General features: G+C 55.6%; 1 protein-coding gene across 10 annotated transcripts; it reads left to right on the forward strand.

Moving 5' to 3' along the window:
- Positions 1–809: 809 nt before the first annotated feature.
- MCRS1 (microspherule protein 1) lies at positions 810–10,849 on the forward strand. 10 transcript variants are annotated; one of them, XM_060166320.1, is made up of 16 exons: positions 810–907; positions 1,223–1,421; positions 2,072–2,512; positions 2,700–2,838; positions 3,204–3,342; positions 3,957–4,049; positions 4,161–4,375; positions 5,288–5,396; positions 5,671–5,809; positions 8,688–8,763; positions 9,112–9,140; positions 9,259–9,351; positions 9,554–9,636; positions 9,832–9,919; positions 10,167–10,299; positions 10,397–10,849. In XM_060166320.1, the coding sequence occupies exons 4-16, from the start codon at positions 2,729–2,731 to the stop codon at positions 10,704–10,706; spliced, it is 1,617 nt and encodes a 538-aa protein (XP_060022303.1). In that variant the 5' UTR covers positions 810–907; positions 1,223–1,421; positions 2,072–2,512; positions 2,700–2,728; the 3' UTR covers positions 10,707–10,849. The 10 variants fall into 10 exon arrangements, 9 of the variants coding, with proteins under 9 accessions (XP_060022303.1, XP_060022302.1, XP_060022296.1 ...); XM_060166319.1 differs by having other exon boundaries at positions 2,072–2,191; positions 3,957–4,115; positions 4,266–4,375; XM_060166313.1 differs by having other exon boundaries at positions 2,072–2,191.
- Positions 10,850–10,851: the final 2 nt, after the last annotated feature.

Below are 10,851 nucleotides of genomic sequence, written 5' to 3' on the forward strand. Positions count from 1 at the left end.
TATGTTTCTCTAAGGCTATTACCCTTTTGTGCCCCTCCAAGGAAGCATAAAACAAATAGAAACCCTCTTTTAGAGGACAGTCTTTCTGGTTTCTCAAGACAGCTCTCACACCCCCAAACTCCCAACTTTTCCTGTAGTTTTGTCCTCCCATCTCCAGGGCACTCTCCTCTGAAGGTGCATCCTTGGGTCGTCTTACCTCCCGGGGCCCACAGCTGCCTCCAGGAATCCAGGTGGGGTCGGGCTGATGGGAAGGGCACTCCTTCTCCCAGGGCCTCTACCTTCTAGAACCGCGGCCTACAACCCTCCCTCCGTTCCTTAGACATCAACCTCCCTGCCCCTTCTATATGTCACATCTCTCCGTCTAGAGGGAGCTCAACATCATCTCCCCGTGTTGTGCCTAGCACAGGGTCTGCCACAGGTAGTTTCTCTAAAACCTTTGGTGGAATCAAACAATCCATAATTGGTCCTGAGAAACTATCAAAGAGTCCTAGATGTCTCAGGAGGCCGCAAGATTCGGAAGCCGAAATCTAGTCGGCCGCCCGGCCCCACCCTCGGGCCAGCCCCTTCCAGCGTTGCCTCATCTCGCTACTCAGGCTATCCTGCCCCAAGGTCTCGCCTTTCCCTTTAATCACTTTCTCCAACCTGGATTCTATAATCCCTGACGCCTCCCTATATGTTGTCCCAATTGGGAAAGCCTTTAATTTTGGCTGTTAACAAAACATCCACACCTTCGCTACCACGGCCACGGCCACGCCCCCTTACCCAAGTTACCGGGGTGAACCGGAAGGGGTTGCGCAGCCCTTAGTTCGTAGACCCGGAAGTAGACGGGCCTCACGGAAGCCGGCTTTGGCCCTGCGGCTGCTGCCGTCGCCGCGGAGAAATTGTTGGAGCTGGCAGCCTAGGAATGGTGAGACCTCGCGGTTCGCCTCTGGGTGTTCTGAGCAGAGTTGGGGATGAAATGGAGTTCTCCAGAGTGCCGCTGGGGACGACACCCCGCCAGGTTTGGGGCCCCGCCCCGGGAGCGCCCCGATAATCTGCGCATGCGTGGGCCGGACCGGGCCAGAATCTGGTCCTAGAAGTTGCGCATGCGCAAAGGTGGCATGCCGAAGGTGGGGTGAGAATTGGTCTGGGAGTCACCCTTTCCCCGCCACCGGCCCGTGGGGCTTAAACCAAGGCTGCGAGGGCATCGGGGTTCACTCGGTGCTTTGCTTTTGCGTTGCAGGGCTGACTTCGTCACCACTCCTATCCCGAGCCCGTGAAACAGACCTGGACTAATCCCCTACTGTGGGTGTGCCCTTGGGGGGAGAACGAGGGGTGGAGGGCCGGAGAAGGCAGGCGGCGCTGACCCTGCCCCAGTCTACCCGCAGAATCGGGCCCTTCACCCTCTCCCCAGGTGGCAAGATTCCCAGCCGTATCAAATGGTACGGCGCGAGGAGCGCACCTGGGGGCAGGGCTAGAACGCTGCGCAGAGAGACGCCCTGGTCAGAAGGGGCGGGACTCTCCGAAGCGGCGCGCTCCGCAGAGTCCCTACTACCTGAGTTCTCCGGGCTTAGGCGAGGGCCCCCCCCAGGGTGGTTGATATTTGCTCAGTTCCCAAGCCGCGTTTTTTAGCTTCCACGAGGTACCACCCATTAAATCTTCAGCCAGAGCTTCAGATGAAAAAAGTGAGATGGACTGGTGGGAGTTCAATCTCCGTTTCCTTTTCCCTGCTTTGGGCTGGGAGGGGAGCTGAATGGGCAGCTGACAAAAAGTGAGCCAAGAATCCCTTGTTTCTTGCTAGTTTATAGTCAAGGCCCTTAACCTAGGGGCTATGAGTAAAATTAGAGTGGTTTGTGAACCACTCTAATGTGTACATTTTTCTAGGGTCCATAGCTTTTATCACTGTCTCAGAGATGTCGGTGACCTTCGAAAGGCTACTGGTTTATCAGGGTCATATTGGCAGAATATATTGTGTCTCTTCTCCTGGTGTTTTCCCTAGCTTATGGGATCCTGGGGACCTGTTCCAGTATAAGGAGGTGAAGCTGGCCAGTTCGAAACCTGAGCCTCAGGGAGCCTCATTTCTCCTTTGCAGAATCTCTTCTCAGCCTCTAAGCTCACCTGGTCAGAATCCTTGGATGAACCTGTGGGACCCTTCCTTCTAGCCCTGTGGTTTGGAACCAGTGGCTTTGGGACTGTGAGAGGATGGACAAAGGTAGTATGAGGCCGGGCCAGCTCCCCAAACGCTCAGGCGCCAAGCATCTGCTGATTCCACCCCGTGCCTGGCACGTGTGTCTTTCGGTCCTGGCTGGGCATTGCCACCTCCCCCTGGGCCAGCACCACCCACGTACCTCTCAGCAGAGGCCACAGTTGACTGACTTGCTGTTGAGCTGACGCTCTTTGGCATGGCTGCATTTTGATGGCAGAGGGAGCAGTTATGCCCAGAGCCCGGTGTGTCGGCATCACCAGTCTGACCTGAGCACCATGTGCTGCACGACATGACACGTGGCACCGGGAGAACTGCCCAGCGTGGAAGGTCTGGGCCCAGATGGGATCTGGATGGCCAAGGAACTCCCACCTTAAAACTTCAAGTGTCAAGGAAGCAGGGGAGGGACCAAGAGGGCTGGTAGGGGAAGGGGGGCTGAGGAGGGTTCCCATGTGCAGAGGCTCAGGGCTCTGCTAGGCATTTAGGAGGCCTGGGTTCACCACTTCTCTTCTTCTAGATTCTCAGGGGCTGCTAGATTCATCCCTGATGGCATCAGGCACTGCCAGCCGCTCAGAGGATGAGGAGTCACTGGCAGGGCAGAAGCGGGCCTCCTCACAGGCTTTGGGCACCATCCCTAAACGGAGAAGCTCCTCCAGGTACTAGGGTTTGAAGGGCCAGAGGCTGAGACTGCTGCATGCCTTCACCCCTGTTGGGAATGGCTCCCTGAGCCCCTCTGGAGCCCAACTGTTGGCAGACTCTTGGGCTTTTCCTGTCCCTACTAAGTCCCTCCCAATGAGACTGAGAGCAAGGGAGGGAGATCTTAGGTTTTGGACAGGAAATCTTTGTGGTACAGTACACTGTCATCTCAGGGGTGGAGCATAGCAGTTCCATGCCCCATCCACTGAGCCAGAGCAGTTAGCATCCTACCTGCTGGGAACCTGCTCTACTTTGGGGGCTGGGTGTGTGTGAGTGGGTACCGGGGATGGGGCACAGAGCGTTCACTGGGTAGGACTATTCTCAGGTTCATCAAGAGAAAGAAGTTTGACGATGAGCTGGTGGAGAGCAGCCTGGCTAAGTCCTCTACCCGGGCAAAGGGGGCCAGTGGGGTGGAACCAGGGCGCTGTTCGGGGAGTGAACCCTCCTCCAGTGAGAAGAAGAAGGTAAGGATTGGGAGACGTGGGGAATGGAGAGGGGTGGGGGCCAGTGCCAGATTTTGTGTTTCCCCACAACCTTTGCCAGCTGGCAAGAGCCCTGCAGAGGAGGCTTGTGAGAGGATCAAGCTGCCCCGGCCCACCTCAGATGCCTCCCTCCTGGGAGCCCATCTCTCGCTACTCCGCTTTTCTTGCTGCGCCCATCACCACCCTGTCAGTGCATCCTGTGTCACATTCTGTGTGGGAGGCACAGAGCATGCATCTATTCTGGGAGCAGACAGCCTGTTCCGAGCATTGCTGGCTGTAAAAATAACCCCCAGGTGGCATTGCTCTGGCCCCAGACACTGTACCAGCAAGAGTGTTTTCCTGGTATCCTCCCCACCCACCCTCCATGCTGGGGTTGGGGGGGCGCCACCAGCAAAAAGAAGACCCCGTATGGTCAAGGACTGTGTAGAAGTACTTTGATGGGGGCGGGAAGGGGGAGGGATGGGCACTGGAAAGCTAGGCCCCTTGCCTGTGGCTTGTTGTTGGGTGGGGCTGGAGCTGCCACACAGTGTGCGAAGCTCTAGGCCTGAAGCCCTAGCTGCCCTGATGAGCTCACTCTGCTCCTGCCCTCTGCCCAGGTGTCCAAGGCCCCCAGCACCCCTGTGCCGCCGAGCCCAGCCCCAGCCCCTGGACTCACCAAACGTGTGAAGAAGAGCAAACAGCCACTCCAGGTGACCAAGGATCTGGGCCGCTGGAAGCCTGCAGACGACCTCCTGCTCATCAATGCCGTGTTGCAGGTAGTGCTTCCCACCACAGGGGTTGTGTTTGCCTTCTCCCGACAGCCTCCAGTTCCCAGCCCCCCATCTAGCCCGGCAGTGTCCTGTAGGTGGCCCGGGAGGGTTCTTCCCAGCTCTGAGGCTGGAGCAAACCACTCTGGGGCCTTGCAGACCAATGACCTGACATCTGTCCACCTGGGCGTGAAGTTCAGCTGCCGCTTCACCCTGCGGGAAGTCCAGGAGCGCTGGTATGCCCTGCTCTACGATCCTGTCATCTCCAAGTGAGTGGGCTGGCCCCAGCAGCGGCACGGTACTGGGGACACCAGAATTTGGCTCCTGAACAGAAAGAATTGTACAGGGGAGGGGCCTGGGAGGCAGGACTCCTTGGGGTCTTGTATCTTCTGAAATGATACTGGAGACCTGCCAGGCTTCAGGGGGAAGCTGCTTCCTGATACCAACCCTGCTAATCCAGGCTGGATGTCAAGGAAGTAGCATGAGAGAAAACACCACATGAGTGCCAGGAGCCCTGTTCTACCACCGTGTGCATTGTGGTTTGGGGCGGTCACCTCCCAGCCTTCCCACACTGACCTCCCACAGTTTCTTCCTCCAGAAGAAGGAGTTGGAACAGAAGAGCACCAGGGCCTCTTCCAGCTCCAACAGTCCAAATACACCTATGCACACACACAACACACACTCTTCCTTCTCAATCACTTCGTTTGATATCATCAGAATTCGGTCGAATGCTTAACACCCATCTTCTACTCCACAGCCCTTGTCACCACTTAAGCTATAGCCACAGCCCTGATATACCAGGAAATGGACAGGGCACAGCTTGGGAAAGAGGAGGTGGCTAGTGGGTGGCAGCTTTGGCCAAGTATGGAGAAAGTTCTTGGGGCAGGAGCAGCAGCTGGTCTCAGGATCTCCCTCCGGACTGGCCTGTAGGCAGCTGTGCCCTTGAGCCTCTTCACGGGGTTGAACACAGGAAGCTGAGTTTTCTGAGTTGCCTGTTGATGTTTTCGGCAGACGCACGAGGTCACAGGTCCTGTGCTAAAGCCTTGGGCTCTTCCTGTAGAGGGCCTGGATCTTTGAGTTCTGGATCTCAGAGGCCTGCAGGCTTTGGAGAAGTAGGAACCCCAGATTGCTTGACACCCTTCCTTCAACCCTGCCCTGCCCTCTATCTCCCTCCTGCCCAGGCTGGCCTGCCAGGCCATGAGACAGCTGCACCCAGAGGCCATTGCCGCCATCCAGAGCAAGGCCCTGTTTAGCAAGGCTGAAGAGCAGCTGCTGAGCAAAGTGGGATCGGTAAGGCTGAGGGCTGGTAATGCCGAGGGGCAGGGCAGGAGCCGGCTAACCTGGAAAACTGACTGCGGGGAGGCTCCACTGCTTGGAGACGCACGTACACCTGCAGGGCCTTTGTGGACCGGGTCCTCAGGGAGAGCCAAGCCTGGCTTCCTGGGCGGCAGTAGCTATCACTTTTTCCACCTCCTTCTGGGGACTGGGGCAGGGGGCACGGATGGTACAGCAGAGATAGGAGCAAGGAAACCCAGATGCCCAGAGTGTGCTTCTTGCCCTCCAGACCAGCCAGCCCACCTTGGAGACCTTCCAGGACCTGCTGCACAGACACCCTGATGCCTTCTACCTGGCCCGTACTGCCAAGGCTCTGCAGGCCCATTGGCAGCTCATGAAGCAGTATTACCTGTTGGAGGACCAGACAGGTAACTGGGCCCAGGAGCTGGCAGAGTGAGGGTGCGTGTATGTGAGTGTGAGTGTGAAGGGGGCTGGACACAGCTGCCCTCAGGTGCCCCGTAACTAATCCCTCCGTGGCCCCCAGTGTCTTGTTCGTCTCTCTTTGCAGCAAAAACCACTTCCTTCCAGAGGGAGGGAAAGTGGCTGGAATGGTCTTAGGATCATGGTGAGGGTAGCCAAAATTGCCTAGAATCCTGAACAAAAAGACTAAATGGCAGAGTTGTCTCCCACTTCTTGACTTTTTTGGTTTTTTTGACATGTTTTACCATTACATAAATAATAGTATATTCTTCACAAGTAACATTCAAACATGAGTAAAATGTGAAAGTCCCTTCACCGCTCACCTGTCCCCTTTTCCCACCCACTTTCTCTAAGGATTTCTGCCTCTTCCCTCTCTCCACACTCCTTCTCACTGCCTCTCCTTCCACCAAGCATTTGTGCTGTGGGGCTGTCTTCAGGCCATTCCCAAATCCCTACAGGGACTTTAACCCAGGCCGCCTGTCTTTCTCCTTTCCCAAGGGCCAGAAAGCTTCCTCTCTTCCCTCACCAGCAAAATTCTCACTCTCCTAATAACAGATACTAGGAAAGCAGTCTGATTAACCTGCAGGAAGCTCTTCAGTTAGATTTGGGTTTCAGGGTCAGACTTTCACAGTCCAAGCACACTTTACTTCCTAAAGATTATTGCACGTTGGCTACTATGTAGTTGTTCATACTGTTCTGAAAATGAAGCTTCAGTTCTGCCTGTCACCTTACTCGCTAGGCCCTGCAGCTTCTGGATAATAAAAGATTCCTACCAGAGGATTTTAGGAAATCTTGTCAGGGGAGGCCCCATCTTTCCTTCCTGAGGATCTCTGCAATTTAGTGCCCAGTGGGCAGCCGTCTTTATTCCAGATATCTGCTGCTGCCTCAGGCTCAGCTATCACTGACCTCCTGCAGAGAGAACAGACACTGGATAAAGTTTATTTTTGCTGCTGTTGCTAGCTCCTTTGTCACTATTTTAAAAGTTACCATGTGTATATTTGTTTTTTTGTTTGTTTGTTTTTAACAAGTTTATTTTATTTTTGGCTGCATTGGGTCTTCATTGCTGCGCGCGGGCTTTCTCTAGTTGTGGTGAGCGGGGGCTACTCTCCATTGCAGAGCGTGGGCTTCTTGTTGCGGTGGCTTCTCTTGTTGCGGAGCACGGGCTGTAGGCACGCAGGCTTCAGTAGTTGTGGCACGCAGGCTCAGTAGTTGTGGCGCCCGGGCTTAATTGCTCCGCAGCATGTGGTATCTTCCTGGACCAGGGCTCGAACCCACGTCCCCTGCATTGGCAGGCGGGTTCTTAACCACTGCGCCGCCAGGGAAGCCCCTATTGTGTATATTTGTTAACGTAAAGGTATAATATTTCTTTTCAAGGGTCGTCTTATGTGGATATTTGATTTCTCCTTTGCTATTTCATGCTTGGAGTCCCTAGGAACAGGGAGTATACACTGCTTACCTATCAAGTCAGCTGAATACTAGGTTGGTAGGATTCAGGCAGTTCTGGCAGGGTGACTGCCCCAACCCCATCTCCCCACAGTCTGAACTAAGGTGGAGGGTGGTGGTGGTGGAGCATTTGTGGCTCCTATGCAGCCCCCCTCACTTCCCTGGCAGTGATGATACCTCAGGGGTTGTCAGACTCCTCAACCAGCAGTCTCACTAGCTAGTCGGAGCTGCTGCTGAGCAGATGCTGCAGCCCTGGGAACAACTGACACTAAGGCAGGAGTTCTCAGATTTGGGGACCCCAATCGCTTTTACATTTTGACCAGAAAAGAACTGAAAAACTTTCATAAAACAATATTTATCCTGAATACATCTGATGGATTCTGATATTATTGCATTCCATTTCTTTCTTTTTTTTTTTTTGGAAAAAAGTGAATTTCATGACCTGTTAACGTGTCATGACCTACAATTTGAAAACACTGGCTTAAGGCTCCCTTCTGACACATCCTGAGTGAGACTTGACAGGCACGTGCCTCTCAGCCCTTTGCCGAATGTGGCAGAAAATGTTTGGGAGCATGTGATGTGGTAGAAGAGGCAGTTTGGATTTGCAATCAGGAAAGCAGGCCTTGATTCCTGGCTGTGTCCTGAACTAGTCACATAGCTTAACCCTTCCTCCTGTATCTGTTTTCTCATCTGTAACGTGCAGCTAATAGTAATGCCTTCCCTATGTAGTTCAAGGCTTTGTAAGTGAGAACTCTTCGCACACTGAAAAGAGCGTGCAAAGGTCAACTTTTTTTTTTTATTATTTTATTTTTATTTATTTTTGGCTGCGTTGGGTCTTTGTTGCTGCACACGGGCTTTCTCTAGTTGCGGCAAGCGGGGGCTACTCTTCATTGAAGTGCACGGGCTTCTCATTGCAGTGGCTTCTCTTGTTGCAGAGCATGGGCTCTAGGCGTGCGGGCTTCAGTAGTTGTGGAGCGCAGGCTGTAGAGCACATGCTCAGTAGTTGTGGCACACGGGCTTAGTTGCTCCGCGGCATGTGGGATCTTCCCGGACCAGGATTTGAACCCGTGTCCCCTGCGTTGGCCGGCGGATTCTTAACTACTGCGCCACCAGGGAAGCCCCAAAGGTCAATTTTAATTCCCTTCATTTTCTAGAACCACCTCTGCCCCCCAGCAAACCCCAGGAATGCTTTGTGCCAAAGTAGCGTGCAGTCTGATCTGCATGCATGCTGTTACCTGTATCAGGTTAACTTTTGTTGATTTCAGCACGAGGCCGTCCCCATGGGCTATCTTTACAGTTTGTCCTCTTAGTTCATTTGTCTGCTCAGCAGCTTGCGGTTGAGTAGGAGCATTGGCGCTGACCCTCCCTCTGTCCTTCGTTCAGTGCAGCCGCTGCCCAAGGGGGACCAAGTGCTGAATTTCTCCGACGCAGAGGACTTGATTGATGACAGTAAGCTCAAGTGAGTGGCTGGGGCCACAGGCAGGGCCCCAGTGTCTCCGCAGGACAGAGCTCCCTGTGCTGCCTGGCCCTGCCTCTCCTGCTGCAGGGAACGGAGCCCAGCCCAGACTCGGCCTGGAGCTCCAGTTGTAGCTGTTAGTCTCCCTGCTAAGCGCCCTCCCCGGCCCCCCACCCCCGTTGTATCTTACCCCCACCCCAGGGAGGGAAGCTAGGCTAAGGCCAGAGGAGCAGCCCACGGGACCACTGGGCTGAGGGACTGAGGGATCCTACTGAGCCCAGTAGCACCTAATGGTGATGGCAGGTGAGCTCAAATTGGAGTCTGATTCATCCTTCCCTTCTCGCCCCCCAGGGAAATGCGAGATGAAGTCCTAGAACATGGTGAGTGTGCCCTGGTGGGGACAGTGAGGGGGTGGGAGCTCCTGCTGGAACAGAGAGAAACAGTACAAGGTGCTGGTTACCTCAGCGTGTCCTTCATTACCACCCCACCTCACCCCAGAGCTGACAGTGGCTGACCGGCGTCAGAAACGAGAGATTCGGCAGCTGGAACAGGAACTGCATAAGTGGCAGGTGCTAGTAGATAGCATCACAGGTGAGGAGGCCGGGGGACCAGCAGGGTCGTGCTCCAAATCCCTTCGCCCCTCCCTGCGCCCCCTTGGCTGCTTAGCTGGGTTCACCCTCGTTTCCCAGACCTCTGGCTCCTTTCCCTTAGTGGATCTTGCCCTGGCTCCCTGCCTTCCATGCTGTGGCTTTCAAGAGTGGGCTCCTCTCTGACATGAGCTGCTCTCCCCCAGGCATGAGCTCTCCGGACTTTGACAACCAGACCCTGGCAGTGCTGCGGGGCCGCATGGTGCGGTACCTGATGCGCTCGAGAGAGGTGAGGCCGGCCCAGCCCTCGCTGTCCTCATCCCCATCCCCACCCCTACCTCCCCCTTCCTAGGTTCCCCTCCTCCATCGATCTTCCCCTCACTGCCCTTTCTATGTCTGGTCCCTGATTTCTCATCTTTCCTGGGCCTGTGTGGACTCCTCCCCATTCCTCAGGTTCCAGCCCTCACCTGCCCCATTTCCCCAGATCACCCTAGGCAGAGCAACCAAGGATAACCAGATTGACGTGGACCTGTCTCTGGAGGGTCCGGCCTGGAAGATCTCCCGGAAGCAAGGTACCAGCGGGAAGCAGTGTGAGGATGTTGCTCCCAGCCTCTCGCTGCCCTCCAGCCCTGGGGCTTGGTCTCCGTGGGAACCTCAGGGACTGGGTGGGGCTGAGGAGCTGGCATTTTAAGATCTCTAACTTGGGAGTCCTGGGTGCCTTCTAGCGGCCCCAGGAAGCAGAGGGAACATGGGGGTTTCAGGCCCTCTTCTGGCCTTCCCCCCATCCCATCATACCCCCGTTCCTCTCTATTCCCATAGGTGTCATCAAGCTGAAGAACAACGGTGATTTCTTCATTGCCAACGAGGGCCGGCGGCCCATCTACATCGATGGACGACCTGTGCTGTGTGGCTCCAAATGGCGCCTTAGCAACAACTCCGTGGTGGAGGTGAGCTGGGGGGAGGTGGAAAGGCCGGGATGAGCCCCATGGTGTGGTGAGGCAGCGTGTGGGCCTGCCCCGGCCCCCAGTCTCACCCCCGTCCTTAGCCACCTTCTCTCCCGCCCGCAGATCGCCAGCCTGCGATTCGTCTTCCTCATCAACCAGGACCTCATTGCCCTTATTCGGGCCGAGGCTGCCAAGATCACACCACAGTGAGAAGTGGTGGCAGGACCCCTGGGCTCTCTCTGGCCTCAGTTTCCCCTGCCCTCCCAGACCCCTGGAGCTGGCAACTCAGGCTCCTGGAAAAACCAGAGGGGGCTGCGGGAGACTCAGCTCCTGGCCCCTTGATCTGAGCCTCTGCGGGAGGGCGGGGCTGGCCCTGGGGAAGCCCCTAGAGGCTGGGCCCCTCAGGCTGCCTTAGTGCCAGAGCCCCTCGCCTTCTCTCTGCAGAGGCCCCTACCCTCTCCCCCAGACGCCCACCTTGGCTCCGTGTCTCCAGCTGGTTAGCGTCAGACTTTTCCTTTATTATTTTTCTTTTGTGAATACAAAGCACTGAGTTCCCAAGT

This window comes from Lagenorhynchus albirostris, chromosome 11 (assembly GCF_949774975.1).
Source record: "Lagenorhynchus albirostris chromosome 11, mLagAlb1.1, whole genome shotgun sequence".
NCBI lineage: Eukaryota > Metazoa > Chordata > Mammalia > Artiodactyla > Delphinidae > Lagenorhynchus > Lagenorhynchus albirostris.